General features: G+C 35.1%; 1 protein-coding gene across 1 annotated transcript in view; it reads right to left on the reverse strand.

The window, feature by feature from the left end:
- LOC121972462 (zinc finger CCCH domain-containing protein 44-like) overlaps window positions 1-17,626 on the reverse strand; it is a 32,294-nt gene extending 14,668 nt beyond the window's left edge. Inside the window, exons 1-3 of the mRNA XM_042524128.1 lie at window positions 17,024-17,626; window positions 16,851-16,930; window positions 14,827-15,014 (exon numbers count right to left, since the gene is read on the reverse strand). Coding sequence (XP_042380062.1) covers window positions 14,827-15,014; window positions 16,851-16,930; window positions 17,024-17,505 — 750 coding nt within the window. The 5' untranslated portion in view covers window positions 17,506-17,626. The remainder of the gene's footprint in view (window positions 1-14,826; window positions 15,015-16,850; window positions 16,931-17,023) is intronic.
- Window positions 17,627-18,433: the final 807 nt, after the last annotated feature.

Raw genomic sequence — 18,433 nt, forward strand, 5'->3', positions numbered from 1 at the left:
ATATTTTTCAAATAGCATGTTTTAAAACCATAAAGTGCATCGTTTGCATGTTTTGTGAGGTAGATGGTTTCTTACTAAGCGTAAGCTTACAGATACTTTTTTTCCTTATACTGCAGATAAAGGTAAAGGAAAGATGGACTAGCGGAGGCTGGAGGGCAATGCTACAAAGATGTGTGTGGGCAGGAACTTGGAATAAAGATCTTAGGGATCTAGCGAGGTTTGTTTTAAGCATTAGAACTTTCTAGCATTTTATCATTCCGCACTTAGTATGTTTAAATGCCCTGAACTAGTGAATTATGCACTATGTCATGCTTAGAATGTCAGTTAATTGTTATTGGTATGTTTATAGCCATATTAGAACTCATGTGTGTGAATTTGGCACGAAACAGTGCTGAAATCGGACTCCTGATACGAAATCAGAAACCCCGATCGATCAGCCGATCGATTGGGGGTCTTCAGTCGATCAGTTGATCGATTGAGGAGCTTGTACCGCGAACAGTAAGCTCCGGGATCGATCCGCCGATCGATCCGGACGCGTTCTGTCGCAAACAGAATGCCCTGGAATCGATCACCGGATCGATCAACAAGTCTAGATCGATCAGTCGATCGATCCAGAATATTACCCCGCGCACAGTAGCGCGCTGAATCAATCAAGGGATCGATTGGTCAGGATGGATCGATCAGCCGATCGATCCAGAATCTTGTCCGTGCACAGTAGCACGCTCAATCGATTAGTGGATCGATCAAACGACTTCAATCGATCCACCGATCGATTGGAAGGCCTGATAACAGCTGGAAATCCCTCATCTCAGCTCTTGATCATATGGGAAGCCTAGATTATCTCCCTTAGCATAGGAACAGTATTCAAGATATAGTTTAAACATGAATTCCAGATCGAATAGCAATTAACAGAAAAAAATTATATTAGTTAGCAAAAATTTTAAATCAGATCAGTTTTCCGCACATTAAGAATAGTTAGAAACAATATAATGTGACGATCCGGCCTTACAGCTTAGTACGGGTCGTTACAATAAGTGATGCAAACAAATAACTGGGACAAATTTTGAATTACAAATTATGATGTAGATTAGAAATAGGATTCAAATTTCAAATTATGGTTTTGAGTTATTTGGTAGTGATCTTATTTTGGTGGGGTGTCTTTTAACTTGGTAGTTAATTAATGTAGATAAATGTATTTCCTTATTTATTTATTTCCTTGTTCATTTATGGTTGAGTTTATAAAAAAGATGTCATTTCTAAATGATAACTTTTAATCGATGGAATATTCCACCTTCTCAATCTCTATATGGGCTTATTTTCTCTGAAAAAGTTACCAATGCTTCGCCAATTTTGTCCCAAATTTTTGTGATTTGAAGATTCAATTTTGGTACTACATGACACCCTAGCTTACTTTCATACACTCAATTGTGGGCTAATAAAGAAAGTTAATAAGCTTAGATGGGCTAACTACTATTAACTTAGAGTTTAAGCTCTTTGGGTTGGTTGTCTAGCCTAATTAATTTAATGAGTGAATTCTCTCACCGGATGGATCATCACACATGGAACTACATGATCTTCACTAAACTCGTAGTATACTATGAGGGGAAAAGACTCTCTCTTATAATTCCTCGTCTTTAGCTAAAAATTTATTTACACCTTCATGGAGTTGTCTACTCCAAGCCATGATTAACACTTAAATTTAAGTGAACAATGATTAAGGGAATTAAATTCATCTGACCATACTTTAACATATGTTGAAGCATATCAAGTATTTGTTTGGTATATTATTGTCATCCCATTCTGAATGTGAAAAAATTTAAAGTAATATCAATTCTATCCACATTTTTTCACATCGTATCAGAACTTTAGCCTTCATTGTTAATTCTTTTTTCTACATTTCTTCATTATGGCTGATTCTCAAACAACTATTTCCAACAACGCTAGCCAATCTATTGTGTTTGATGACAATAGTTCAATCCAGAAAAATGATGATCTATAGAATATTCGAGCTTCCAATCGAATCAACAAGAAGAACTACTTGAAATGGTCTAAGTTCGTACGTACCTCAAAGGCAAAGGGAAACTTAGTCATATCCTTAGGACAGACCTGCCACGACTATCTAGGTTTTGAGGCATGAGATGAAGAAGACTATGATTATGTCTTGGTTATAGGATTCCATGGAACTATTCATCAGTGATACGCTCTATTGCTCATGAAATTTGGGATTGCATTACCCGCTCTTACTCAAAAGCTCGTAATGCTGCCCAAGTTTATCAACTCAAAGTCAAAGCAAGTGCTACTAAGCAGGGAGATAAATCAGTCACTGAATATTCCATGGTTTTGCAAAATTTGTAGCAAGAACTCGATTACTACCAAGTAATTGAGATGTAATGTGCTTCAGATGCTGCTGTTTTGAAGAATTTTATTGAAAAGGAGCGTGTATATAATTTTTTGGCATGTTTAAATCCTGAATTTGATCAAGTCCGAATCCAAATCATTGGCAAAGACTGCATACCGTCGCTAGCAAAGGTGATCTCTCTACCACAGGCTGAGGAAAGTCGACGAAGTGTGATGCTTGGGCGCCAACCCATGGCTGGATCAACCCTTGCTGCCAAAACTGACTCGCAAGAGAAAGAAAGTATGGTGTGACTCCAACAATAAAGTTCATCTTTGGTGCAACTACTGTAAAAAACCTCGTCACACCAAAGAGACATGTTGGAAACTACATGGTAAACCACCAAGTAGAGAATGGGGAAGTCATGGGAGGCAACACAAATCTCAAGCACACCTAATCGAGTAATCCCATATTGAAGACAATTTAATCCTGGGCAGATTCAACATTGTAGAAATTGAAAAACTTCAAGGATTGTTGGGTTCTCTTGATAAGCGCATGCTCTTTTACTCTCTCAAGTCACTCTCTTCTTGTATGAATACCTCAAACAATTTATTTGATAACCTATGGATAATAGACTCTAATGTCACATACTGCATAACCCCCAATTCTCAAATTTTTCACACTTATCACCCTAGCCCAAGTAACAAAAAAATTATAATAGCCAATGGATCTTTAGCTTAGTGGTTTTCGAATTGTTCATCTTACTCCTAACTTTATCCTCAAAAACGTCATCCATGTATCAAAATTGTCTGCTAACCTTATTTTCGTTCAAAAATTAACTACTGAACTTTACTGCCATGCCATTTTTTTCCCCTTCTTATTGTGTTTTTCAGGATCAGGACACGGGAAGGAGGATTAGACTTGCTAAGGAACATAGTGGTCTTTACTACCTTGAATCCACTAAGAAGAATAATTTGTCTCTGTCCTTTCACAATTCTTCTAATAAGGATAATATTTGATTGCATCACAAACGTCTTGGTCATCTCTCTTTTAGAGTTTTAACGGTCATGTTTCCTCATCCTTTTCAAGGATTGGATGTTTCTGAATTTCAATGTGATGTTTGTGAATTGGCAAAACATTCTCGTGTACCCTTTTCTATTAGTAATAAAAAAAGTTCTAGTCCCTTTCATTTAATTTATAGTGACATATGGGTCCTTCTAATATTTCCAATGTTTCTGGGGCTCGATGGTTTGTCTCCTTAATTGATGATTGCCCTTGGGTTACATGGGTGTTTCTCCTCAAACAAAAATCTGATGTCAATATTATTTTTCCTAATTTTCACTCAATGATTCAAAATCAATTTAGAGTGAAAATCAAAAGCGTTAGAACTGATAACGCTAGAGATTACTTCAACCAAACATTGGCCTCCTATTTCCAATCCCAGGAGATTATTCATGATTCGTCTTGTGTTTATACATCCCAACAAAATGGAATAGTAGAACGGAAAAATAGACACTTACTCAACACTACTCGTGCTATTCTTTTCCACGACAATGTCCCTAAATCCTATTGAGGAGAGACTATCCTTAATGTCACATACATGATAAACAAACTTCCTTCACATGTTCTAGATAACAAGAGTCTCATGCAACTCCTCAATGAGTTTTATCCTCATTTCCGAACCACAAATGGACTTACTCCTTGGATTTTTGGGTGCGCTGCTTTTGTTCATATCCATAGTCCATTTCGAGGTAATCTAGAGCCTCGTGCCATCAAATGTGTCTTCATTGGATACTCATCCACTCAAAAAGGGTATAAGTATTACCACCCTTCATCTCAAAAGTTTTACATCTCGACTGATGTTACCTTCTTTGAACATACCCTATTCTTTTCCAAGTCCTATCCTCAAGGGGAGATTTCAATGACAAAAGATAGCAGTTGTGAGTCATTTGAACCCATTAATGCTCTTGATCTTCCTCCTACTCAAGTTCGTATCGAATCACCTTCTTTTCAATCTAGTGAGTCTCCTCCTAGTGATACTCTAAGTATTCCTCAAGTGTATTCAAGGAGAAAGGCCGCTCCAGAAGCGATACATGTCCAAGAACCTCAACCACAAACCTTTGGCCCTGATACTGGGATCATGGTAAGTTCTGACCCACCTTTACAATCTACTGAATCATCCACTAACCTAACAAATAGCCTTGACCTTCCCATTATTGTTAGAAAAGGTAGAGAATGCACCAAACACCCTCTCTATTCTCTATCTCCTTATGTTTCTCTTAAACATCTATCACCAGCCCACAAAAGATTCATTGTGAGTCTAAGTACCATGACTATTCCTAATACTATTTCTGAGGCATTGTCAAAAAGGGAATAGAGGGATGTCATGAGGGAGGAAATGGATTCATTAGAAAAGAATAAGACGTGAGGTTGTTAAGAAGCCAAAGGGGAAGAATATTGTTGATTGTAAGTGGACTTTCACATTAAAATACAAAGAAGATGGATCTCTTGAGAGATATAAAGCTAGGTTAATGGCAAAAGGTTATACTCAGACTTATGGGGTAGATTATCTGGAGACCTTTGCTCCAGTTGCAACAATGAATACTGTCAGAGTTCTATTATCTTTGGCTACACACTTTAACTGGCAACTCCTATAGTATGATATGAAGAATGCATTTCTTCATTGAGATTTAGATGAAGAAATTTATATGAACCTCCCATCAGGATTTGAAGGGGATACTGGTAACAGAGTATGTAAACTGAGGAAGGCTCTTTATGGTCTAAAGCAATCTCCTAGGGCATGGTTTGGAAGATTTACAAAAGTCATGAAAAAATATGAGTATAACCAAAGCCAAGGGGATCATACTCTCCTTGTTAAGCACTCAACAACAAGGAAGGTGACCGCTCTCATAGTTTATATAGATGATATCATTGTGACCGGAAACGATGAAAAGGAAAAACATAATCTAAAGTAGCAACTAATAAAAGAGTTTGAAATAATGGCAAACTGAAGTACCTCCTTGTTATTGAGGTAGCATACAAGGAAGATTGGGTGTAGACCGATTTCTAATCCAATGGATCCAAATCACAAGATAGGAGAAGCTAAGGAAGAACCAACTGTTGACAAAAGAATGTATCAGAGGTTGGTTGGTAGGCTCATATACCTTGCTCACACTCATCCCGACATTGTATATGTTGTGAGTGTAATCAGGCAATTCATGCATGATCTAAGAGAATCTCACCTTCAAGCTTACTTGAAAGGCCCTCCAAGAAAGGTAATTTTGTTCAAGAGAAATGAAACACTAGCTTTAGAAGCTTACACAGATCCAGACTATGCAACTTCTCTAATGGATAGAAGATTGTACTTTCCTTGGTGGTAATATGGTGACATGGAGGAGCAAGAAGCAAAATGTGATGGCAAGATCATCTACAGAATCAGAATTTAGAGTCATTGCTCAACGATTATGTGAACTACGATTGAAGATTATTCTGGATGATTTGAAAATCAAATGGGAATATCCCATGAAACTCTATTGTGACAATAAGTTAGCTATAAATGTTGCTCATAATCCTATTAACATGATAGGACTAAACATATTGAAATTGATAAACATTTCATCAAGGAAAAATTGAAAGAAGGATTAGTATGTATGTCATATGTTCCGTCAGAATTACAATTGGTTGATGTATTAACAAAGGACTGAACAGTTCAAGATTTCACGATCTCATAGTTAAGCTGGGGAATGGAAAACATCTATTCCTCAATTTGAGGGGGGTGTCAAACAGCTATCATAGCCTATACAAATTTGACAAGCTATTCATTTCACAATTTTTATAGTTGTGTCAAACAGCTATGAAAAGATTTCATAGCTTATACAGAAATAAAACAGCTGTGAGCATAAAGTAGAAAATCAAGGGATTTAGTTAGAAAGATATTAATTTCTTATATACAAAATAATTAGTTTCATATTCTCTCTTCTATTGTAATGTTGTATATAATGGGTATTCCCATTTTGATTGTAAAAAAAAAAAAAAAAATTGGAGTAATATCAATTCTATCCACATTTTTTCACAATTACACTAAAATTTAATTCAATTAAGTATTTAATTGCAATCGTACTTTTACAAGTGAATAAACAGAGTGGAAGGACATTAAAGAAATAATATTTATCTAAATTATTTTGGCATACTTTGTTTCATGGCAAAACAGGCCAAGTGTTTGGTTAGGACAACACGATGTCAAAATCAAATCAATCTAATTGAGTACCAAACTCTAGCATATTTGAGTTATCTTCTTATTTTTCTTCATTTTATGCCTCCACTATATCTAATTCACCATGTGTGAGCACAACTAAGGGCAGGATTTAAAGAATCATTGTAGTGGAGGAACAAAATGAAGTATCTAAATCATTATGACTAGAACGAAATGAAGTATCTCAATCGTTATGACTAGGTCATATCATTATAGTATCTAAATTGTGCCAAAGGTGGTTTGGTCTTTGACTAGAACAATACAATTTTGGTTCCATTTGGAGTGCTCACATGGGGTTATTCATTATGAGTTGGATATGACCGGACACAACTAAAATCAGAACAAATAAGGTATATCGATCTTTTTTTTTTCAACTTTGCCATAAAGGTAGTATATAATTAGTCACGTGATATATTATATTATATTTTGTCGTGATCACATAACATGACATTAATTGTCACCTCTACTTGTTGTCACTCCTCTTTATTGTTGATGTTTTTGTTAGCACTTCTTTCCTTCCCATCTTGTTTTATGCATTTGATCTCCTCCCTGATCTAAGAATGAGTTATATGAAGAAAATCTTCCAACCTCGACGAATCCTATATAGTATCGGCCAATATAGGCTTTGTAGTCGTTGTCACCATTAAAATTGAATTGGCATGGTTGACAGTATGTACCTATGCTGACATCATATTTGGTATTGGTCAATTGTCGAAAGAGTACATATCTACATGCTAACCAATAACCATCAGCGCTTAAAATCCATGGATATATGTTAAAATGTATATTAGCTAAACATTGTTCAATCTCAAACATCTTATTTGGAACTAGGGTAAATCTTAGTATACACAATTCTCATCTCATACACTAGTATCACATGGATCTTTTATTGGAGTGTTGCAACAAGACAATGATTTTCTCACGGTTAAATGCCTCACTATGACATTCATCTCACATGTGCATGAGCAACAACAACAACAATGTAAGCAATAGATATCACATGAAATGGAAAATAAATCTCATCTAAAAATAATATATTGACATGAGTAATATGTAGAATATGTTTTTTTATCTATTTAGAATAATTATATTAATCAAAATTAATTTGAACATGATTTTAACTTTGACAAGTTATGGTTTAGTTTAGCATTTGATGCTTACACAAAGAAATGCAATTTAATTTCTTTCCATATAAGCCTATGTTGTCATATACAAGGCATATTCTAAGGATTTCTAAACCAGGTTGCACATGCATGACAAAGAGGTGGTCATATTAGAAGTCCTCATGTAGGATTACATACAAATAGAGAAGATTAGAACCATAGAGGCAAGGAGGATTATCATTTGTGAGAGTTTGCCTTCAATGTTAGCATGTTAGCATAATGGCAATGCATGAGAGTCCTCAAGAAGTTACATGAGAGAGTTTGACTTCAATGAGAATGGATCATCTAGTGCATCTTCTAAGGAGAATAAATTTTTATGCAACATGTTAGCATAATGGCAATGCATGAAGTATATGCAATTTCTCGAGGCGCCTTAAGAAATATGTGACCAAGTAAACTATTTTTTAGAATAACAAGATACTTCTTAGAAAAATGAAACCATGCAAAACTACATCTTGGAATAACAAACCAAAGATAATTGCAGCAACTAGGTCAATTACCATAAAGTTTATTGGGTTGCAACAAACAAAATTAAGATTAGGGACCTAGAAAGACACTTTATCTCATGTGGCAGACTATGGCTAATTAATGATTAGCCTACTAGTCTTCATTATACATTAACCTGTATGAGAAGAACAGAGTTCTTAATAAACCAAGTACTATTTTTTTAAAGAATCCAGGTTAACTGAAACCATATACAATTTAGACCAAACAAGCAATAGAATTATGGCTTTTAAATTCAATTTTATTTTTCAATAAAGGTGTTTTCCGACATGAGAAGGAAAGCAAAAAGAAACTACAGTAAGCGAAAGATTTCCTCAATGACACCACAAAAGAGGAAGGAAAAGAAAGGTTTGGAATTTTTTTTAAAATTTTCTATATTACTTCAAACTCCACCCATAGCGAATAAACTCTACCATGGCCAATCTCAAGCCTAGATAAGAGAATTGTGTTAAGTTGTATGCCAACATCAAACAAAGGCAAATATTATGTGTAAATCCATCAAACTATTACATTAATCTTGCGCGAATATTAGATTGTTCTCTAGAAGAAATGCATTGCAGAATTGGACTACAACGTCTCTATATAGACCACTATATCTCCATGAGAAATCAGGTATAGTGTTAAATATGCAGACTGCAATGTCTCTGCAAAAACCATTATATCTCCATGAAAAATTAGATATAGTGTTAAATATGTAAGAATTATCACACTATAGGTTGGATAAGAATAGACATTATCGGAAAACTAATTGTCTTAAATTTGGAATATAAAACATAGGAACACGCGCTGTAAAATGATAGGCAAAGATAATTAGGAGAAGAATTAATGTTTTATTCTTATAAGAGACAAAATGGATAGGAGAGATTACAATGATGATAAATAACTAAAGTTTTAAGTTATGAAACATAAGAAAGCTTAGAGTAGATATTATTATAGATAGCTCATTAAAGGATAAAATAGTAATAATAGTTGGGAAGGGAGCTAAAATTATAACTCTTAAGATAGTAGTAGCAAAAGAAACTATGTATTTAGTATATATGCACCTCAAATAAAATTAAATGGAAACACCAAACATTTATTAATTTTGGAAAGACCTAGATGAGGTAATATAAAATATTTCAGCAATCAAGATGATTTTAATAGGAAGAAATTGAAATGGGCATGTATGGGTAAGAAATGACGAATACAATAGGATATATTGGGTTATGATTTTTGAACCAGAAATGAAGGAAAAGTTATATTGAATTTCACAATAGCATATGAACTTATAATAGCTAATACATTTTTCAAGATGAGAGAAGAAGATTTAGTTATGTTCAAAAGTGAGAATAATAAGTCGCAAATTAGCTTTCTTATAATTAAAAAGAGAGAGAAAAAATTATAAAAATTACAAGGTTATCCCTAGAGAAGATTTAATTACCCAACATAAGTTAGTGATATATACACGCCTCAAGCATAGTATCAATAGAAGGAAAGCATGCATAACTCCCACAATCAAGTGGTGGAAATTAAAGGATATAAAGCAAAGTATCTTTAAGGAGAGGGTAGAAGCATAAGTATTAAGAGGAATACATGGCAACTAGAGTACAACATCGAATAAGATGGCATCGGATTTGAAAATTGTGACCAAGAGCATACTCAGTCAAGAGGATGGGCACCACCAAATAGAGAATCTTGGTGGTAGAATAAGTACAAGAGAAAGTAATAGAAAAATAAATTGCCTATAAGTTATTATACACTTGCAATAACGAAGAAAGTTAAAAAAGTATGCAGTAGCCAAGAAAGAAACCAAGAAAATAGCGAGGGAAACTAAAAAAGAAACTTTTAAACCCTTGTATGGACAACTTAATACAAAAGAAGGGAAAGGGACATCTATAAAATAACTAAAGTGAGAGAGAGGAAAACAGGGGATCTTACCCAATTAGGATGTAATAAAAATGAATCGGATGAGGAAATAAAAGAGCAATGAAAAAAGTATTTTCATCAACTTTTTAATAATTAAGTGATCAACTTAGCTTAAGAAACTTAAGTATGCAGAGAAGTATAGAAATTTAAATTTTTATCAAAAAATTAAAACTTCAAAAGCAGTACAAAAGTACAAATATTAAATGGAATGTAAAATAGGAAAGCGGTTAGACTTGATGATATTCCAATAGAGATATGGAAATGTTTGGGGAAGCATGATATTGAATGTCTTAAAATTGGAAACTCAAAAATCCACTCTAAATTTGATCTAAAATCTGGATTTCATCAGATTGCTATGGATCCTGCCTCGGTAGAATGGATAGCTTTCATCTGTCCATCAAGATTATACGAATGGTTAGTAATGTCATTTGGATTGAAGAACGCTCCTGTAGCATTCCAGCGAAAGATAGACCAATCTTTTAAAGGTACAGAAGATTTCATAGTTGTATATATTGATGATATACTCGTATTCTCAAATTCAGAAAAGGAGGACAGCAAGCATTTAGAAATTATGCTAAAGATTTGTGAAAAGCATGGACTGGTTCTCTCACCCACCAAATGCAAGATAGTTGTACCTCGTATTGAGTTCCTAGGCGCTGAAATTGGGGAAGGAAAGCTAAAGCTTCAACCTCACATAATTAAGAAGATTTCAGAGTTTAAGGAGGAGCAATTGAAAGACAAGAAAGGACTTAGGTCTTGGTTAGGTATTTTAAATTATGCAAGAACTTATATACCTAACTTAAGTTCAAAACTAGGTCCTTTATATGAGAAGACGTCACCTGATGGTGACAAAAGGATGAAGAGCTCAGATTGGGCTCTAGTCAGACAGATCAAAGAGCAAGTTAGCCAACTCCCAGACTTAGAAATCCCCCCAAAAAATGCTTATATTGTACTGGAGACAAACGGCTCAATGATGGGCTGGGGCGGTGTTTGTAAATGGAAGCCCGGTAAATATGACCCAAGAAACATGGAGAAAATCTGTGCATACGCGCATGGAAAATTTCCAGTGGTCAAATCCGTAATTGATGCTGAGATTTATGCCGTTATGGAAACTATGAACGCCTTAAAGATCCACTTCCTTGACAAGAAAGAGATTACATTGAGAACAGACTATCAAGCTATTATTAGCTTCCATAATAAGTCTGCAAGAAATAAGTCATCTCGAGTCAGATGAATTGCCTTTACTGATTATATAACCGACACGGGAGTAAAGGTAAATTTTGAACACATTGACGGTAATCTTAATATTCTTGTAGATACTCTTTCTAGATTGGTGGAAGGCTAAGAAACGGTAGTAATGCTAACGGAGGCAGAAGAAGAAGCATCTGCATCCACCAGATTCCCGTTACTCACGACGTATGAAAACCTGATCCATGACACATTGCCCAAGATACTTCTAAAGGAAGAACACGCCAAAAGGCACCAGATGGCAAGGATCGAAGATGAACCCATCAACAACTTGCTGGAGAAGCTTCAAGAACTGGAACCCATAATGCAGATGAAAGAGTATGACTTCAACCACCAACGACACCTGGAAGGAGGACATGAAAGCTATTATCACAAGAATCTGGAAGCAGTGTGTGAAAGCAGAAGGGACCTATTCAATGAGGTCCAGCGCGTCCAGCAGATAGGACGAGAAATAAGAAAGGTGTCACCTTGAAAGCAAGTGGTGGGCCCATTTCCCGAATAATCCAAAACACACCTAATGCACTAAAGGATTTGAGCCTCGGGGAGCCAATCCTTGAATAAAGAAACTACTGTAAAGCAATAGTAAGTGAGCTGTAAAGGTAAGCTAGTGCGTTGTAAAGTTTATTCGGCGGACAAAGGGAATCCTTATGAGGGGTGATCGGGCAAAGAGATGCACCCGCCTCAATAATGGACTCAACCTTTTCTTGCCTATAAAACTGAACGAATGTTAGAAGGTTTGAGCAAGCCTTGAGCAACACCAAGACTCTCATTCCTTTAGTGTAAGCTTATAAGTTTGAGTTTGTCCTCTCTTCGGAGGGAAATAAAAATTCTCTGAGTATCATCTCGGGTTTTAATTTCATTCTTGAAGAGCGATCCTATTTTGGTATCAGAGCTTCGTTTGTAACTTGTAAGCTCATGGCAGGATAAAATCTTATTCAAGGTGAAGGTAAGGGCTACTTATCCATGTCTTTTATCTGCAAAACTCAATCCCTTAATAGTTGAGAAGTAGCTTGAAGAGAACGATATCTAGAGGAAGAACCACAAGGCTGGAAAGCGGAGACTCGACATGCATCCTTGGTCCGGAATCCCGCAAGGCTAGTAAGTGCATAAGACGGTAAGCTCAAAGGCCTCAACAGCAAATATCCTCATGAATTCAACCAGATATTGAAACAAAAGAAATGTGTGATCAGGCAAAGTAAGTCCCCTATAAAACCAAAAAAACGTACAAAATTATGTAAATTATAAGGGCATTAAGTTAATTAATCATACTATGAAACTTTAGGAAAAAGTAATAGAAAAAATGAAGAAACTAAAATAACGGAAAATTAATTTGGATTCATATCTGAAAGATCGATAATAGATACTATACATTTTCTCAAATAACTATTGAAAATTATTGGGAAAAGAAGCTAGACCATGGTATTCATTAACCTTTAAAAACAACTTTTGATAGAATCATCAAAAAATTATATGGAGAATTCATAAAAAAAAATGTTAGCTTAGCATATATTAAAGCAATTAAAGATATATATAAGTATGTAATAATAAATGTGAAGACTCTAGCTGAATTAACTAAAGCAATTCCTATAGAAAAAGAGTTATATTAAGAATCAACTCTAAGTACATACTATTTTATACTAGTCATGAACAAACTCATGGAAACATCTGAGACATGTTACCATAGTGAATGTTATTTGCAAATAACTATTTTGGTCGATAGACATGTTACCATAGTGAATGTTATTTACAAATAACTATTTTGGTCGATAGACATGTGAAAGAATAAATATTAAGCTTCAATCTTAGCAGAAAACATTAAAAGGAAGAAGTTTTAAGCTTAGTAAAGACAAATTATATAGAATTTAAGTTTAGCAGTATTAGGCGTAGCAAGGAAATTATTAAGATTGGAGGTGACGAGTTACCGGTAATTGAGAACTTTACTTATCTAAGATCATGTTTGCAAAAGGATGGAGTGGGTGATAGAGATGTTTTACTATAAACAAGATGGTTGAAATGGAGGAGAGCATCAAATATTCTTTATATTATCTTAAGGTACTTTTAAAACTTAAAGGGATGTTTACAAAGCGGCGATTAGACATGCTATGTTAAGCTATAAAATAAACACACCAACAAAAGATGAAAGTCACATAGATAAGGATGTTAAGGTGGATATGCGAGCATACAAAGATGGATAAATAACAACGAGAACATTAAAGAGCAAGTTGGAATTGTGTCTAGTGTAGAAAAACTCCAAGAAAAGCATTTAAGATGATCTGAGCATATACTTAAGCGTCTAATAAAATGCTCTAGTTGGGTGATGTGAGACTATAATAAATACATACACTAATAGAGAAAGAGAGATAGTAAATAAGACTTAGTTAGCAACAATAAAAGAGGATAAAATTTATTTAAATATAGATGAAGATATATTAGGGGATCGACCCCAATGGCATAAGAGGATACATATTTCTAATCCCACTTTACGACATAAAAACTTGTTGGGTTGTTGTTGTTTTCTATATATTGTCATATTTTGCTTCAATCTGATTTGGATATAAAAAAAAGTCATTTTTGTGTGAAATAGAGCTCAAATCTAAACTTTAAAAAAATAATAAAATTATATTTTCTTTTCAAATCCATTTATAATTAATATTTATAATAAATAAAGTTTTATAATTGAAGTTTCCCCCCTTTATTCCTTATATTTAAGGAACTAATCAAATGAAAACTATTTTATAATTCTTCTATTGTGAATTTTCTTTTCCTAATTCCCTAATAGTTTCCTTCCTTTATAAGAAATATGGCCTACAAAATGTAAAATTATATAGTATTATATGCAAACCAAGCCAAATTATTCTATTTAAAAAATAACAAAAAAAAACAAACTAAACTAAATAGATTTAGATATGTCTTTTTTGGTTTGGACACAATAACCAATGTCAATATTTATAGCACAGCAACATGATTTTATTGTTTACAAGAAATAATATGATGTTTCAAATTAAGGCAAGGTTTCAATTTTTTTTGTTTCATCTTGATTAGGACAAGTGAAACTTTTCATTGCCCTACCAATTAGCACACAAGAAAGCTTCATACTCCTAATTTGTAAGCAAAATAGGTGGGAAGGAGATTCTCCATGGGCAAGTTTGAATCTTCCATCCTTATGAGTGCCATCTATGATTGTCTTCTTCTCTAGTTTCTGTGATCATATTTTGTGCAACCGAAGGTAGGATATATTTGAGTGGATGATAAGGCCCCGACAAAAGTGAAGCTACGGCAATAAGGAGGAACAATAATGTTCCATAAAGACCATTCTATGCCATAATGGTTACATCGAATTAGACTCAAAAGTCATAACATGGTTTACAAGTTCAAACTCTAAAATGAAAAGAATGTGCAAGTGATGAAAGAAGGCAAACCTTTTCCTCATTAGTTTTTTCATTTGATTCTATTAACATTATAGTCTTATAGCAAGTCTCACAAAATCCCTTTTGGCCTTGAACACTGAAAAAATTAGCACCTCCAATGCAAGCTTTGCAAACAGAATATGTACATGTATAGCACATGTAAGTGACAGCCTTTTGACAGATGCTGCATATATGCCACCCTGCAAATCAGAGAAAGATCCAACAAGTTTTCAGGAGCAAGAAATCAACTGCATGTGTTACTGGAAAAGGTTCCACTGCTTCACGGAAATAACAAGAAATTTGAAAGAATGAGGACAAAACATAATCTCAAAGATCAACCTTTGATATTTAACAAAACTAATGTGGTGTGTCATTGGCTCAATGGACCATCAGAGGTTTAAGTTAGATAAAAATAGAGAAATAATTGAAATTATGAGATAAAAATAACAGTATATTCCTATCATATGTCGGTACTAATATTGTTTCAATGCATCCAAAGCATGAAAATGATAGCAAAAATAAAAATTTAAACATTTCCAAACTTCTCTAAAAGTCTTGAGCCCCTCTCTTGCACGAAATACTCTCTGAATCACTGAATTTTCAACTATCAAGCAGCGAAAGTCTCTCTCTCACAAGCTTCTTGCAAACAAACTCCTTTCCCACATGAAGATCTTGCAGGCAAGCGCCTTGCTTGCCCTGAACTCCTCTCAACTAAGCCCTTTGCTGACAGCAATCCTTATGGATCGCAATTTGTAGGTGGAGTTTGTTGTGCGCTGGACTATAATGGAGCTCCACCTCACACAGATAATGCAAAACTTAGTTACTGCAGAAAGCAAGAAGAAACGACAAACAACAGTGGCGGAATACATGATGGAGAAACAATATTGTTGTCAAGTATAAACACACAATGCAAGAAACAATAAGGCCATTAAATTTTTAATTAAGACACACATAGGGTAATCTAATAATAATAATGATAATAATAATATATAAAATAGAATATCATTTAACAATTCAAGATTACTTATTAATAGTTGAATATTAATTAAGATTTATATCACCATTATCAAATTGTGTTTGTCCAATATTAAAAATATTGATATCAATCTTAATAAAAAAAAAACTGACAGTTTTTATTAGCTTAGCAACCAACATTCAAAATATCTAAACCTATTGGCAAGGATTAATTAGAATTTTTGTAACTATAAGAACTTTAAATTACTCAGACCAAAAAAAAATATGGGACATTAGCACCCTATTGTTAAGACTCGATGACGGATTATGGCCTATTAAGTATGTAAATACAAGTTTCACATTAAGCACTTCTCTATCCAATACTTTTGTAGGCTGGTATGACAGGGACTTTTTAAAAAGTGACAATGTGCTTGGACCTTGATGTGGATCCTTTGGCAACCTGGTGCAAGTATTGCATAGACTTGGTTGGCCAAGATCCCATGCTAACCTCTTTTCAATGGAATACACACTTATTGAAGTCATTTTGGGGTCGGCAGGCACAATTTCCTATCCCAGATTGTATGTTCATGTTGGCATTCCCCTGGTGAGAGAGTTGCTTTACCTTTCATAGAACAAAGTTCATCAAACAATAACTCATGTAAAAATGGTATCAGAATTCGGCAGAGTTATAGTAGTGGATCCTCAGCTTAAGTGAGGTCTTATAGGCAAAAGTCAAATGATCAACTTGGCATAAGGGCTTGGCAATGTTGGGCGGGAATATTGTTCCGCGTGCAATCTGTTTCGTTCTGGCATATATTTACCATGGAAGCATTCAGTGAGGGTTGGAAAAAAAGGTGAAGATTTGAAGGTGCGTTAAGTGAATTGAGGAGCAAATAAAGAATACAAAGCTGAATCCGATAATACAAAAGGATAGAAGGGTGCCTATGTAGAACTATTCTAGATATCTTTAAATTAAGGTGAAAACCATAATGGGGTGTCATCTTTTGAACAAGAAACACTTAGAAACTGTAAAAGAAGCATTTGAACTCCTGCATAACTCAACAGCATGCAGGTAAACATACCACAATTCCAGCGACTCCGTGAACGAAAAAATGACTCATCCCGGTGGATGCAAGAGGGGTGGTATACTTTAGGGCATCCCCTAGTAAAAGAAAAGGAGAAATTCAGATCAAATAACAAGAGAAACTTCAGGAATTTAGACAAAACACCAACAGAGCGGAGCAGGTAAACCCACCTACGATCACAGACGACAAGATTACCACCATCAAAGCATATAAAGCACACTTCCTCCTCATCCTTCTTCTTTGGAGCCGTAGCCTTCCTCCCGGCACCATGAGCCTTCGGCGGGCGCCCTCGCTTCCGCTTCACAGGAGCCGGAGCGGCTTCCGCCTCCGCACTCAACCACAAGCTCTCCTGACAGACCGGCTCCATCGAATCTACCGGTAAGAAAGCGTGAGTTCGCTCGATTGCAGAGCCACCAAGGTCGGCGGCCGTCTCTGCACCTATCGGCCGCGCATCTTCCCCACCGACGGCGTCATCATAGCTCAGCTCAGTCGGCTCGAAGGCGGGCGTGTTGTCGACCACGCCGTAGGCGTCAGAAGGCACCACGTCAACGCTGTCATCGGCCGACACCAGTGGCAGCAGCCGCGGCGACTGTTCATGGGACTCGGGGTGGAGGACCTCAGAGGCGGGGGCATCGCCGACCCCTGGCTCCATGGATGGAGACCGAGAGTCTGGACGAGCCGTAACTGAGATTGCTTCGGTTGCAATGGGCGAGGCCGCGGGTGGGGAGGACAGCGACAAGTGCCTTGTGGCCAGTGAGACAGGTTGAGCAGGAACCAAGAGGCAAGAGCCGAGGAGCGATGAGGCGGCGTATGTTTTACATTTTTTTCTCTTTTTTGTTTTTTTGTTTTTTTTTTAAATCAGATGATTAATGAAAAATTGGATTAAATTGAATAAATCAATTGAATTTAAAATTATAGTTTCCTTATTTCTAAATTTTATTTTTTAAAAAAATAATTATATCAATTAATTTCATTAAGATTCAATTTTAAATTTTTTATTCAATTAAATCAGATAAATTGAAATAAAAAATATATCGATAAAAAATTCATTACAATAGAAATTTAGTATCCCTGTGATTTTATAAATTCTTTATTTTAATAAAAAAAAATTCAAGTAATTTAGTTTCCATCTATATTTTATTAATTTTATTTATTTAATTTTTATTAAAAAATTTCATCGATTCAATTAGGTTCGCCACAGTTTAACTTTAATCGAATACTCAATCCTCATTTTAGAGATAATAATCACATAGAATTTTTTCATTTACCTTTTAAAATAAATCGGGAAGCAAGATGAGTCTTGATAGACAGCTTGGTAACGTCACAAATTATTTGAATTTCTTAAATGTAAAAATGTTTTAAATGAGATTTGAATATTTATTACCTAAAGAGTTCATTTAATCGTTTACCATCACGTCATGACCTCGGTACCTTTCCTCCCATTTATCCAACCTCTATGCAATCTAACTTTCATTTGCCAATGCATGCATTTCCTAATTAAAGGTTTATTTTCACACCAGATTATACCGACTAAGATTGAACTATGAGTGAAATTGAGACGTCACATTATGAGCTAACGC

This window comes from Zingiber officinale, chromosome 4A (genome assembly GCF_018446385.1).
Source record: "Zingiber officinale cultivar Zhangliang chromosome 4A, Zo_v1.1, whole genome shotgun sequence".
Lineage (NCBI taxonomy): Eukaryota > Viridiplantae > Streptophyta > Magnoliopsida > Zingiberales > Zingiberaceae > Zingiber > Zingiber officinale.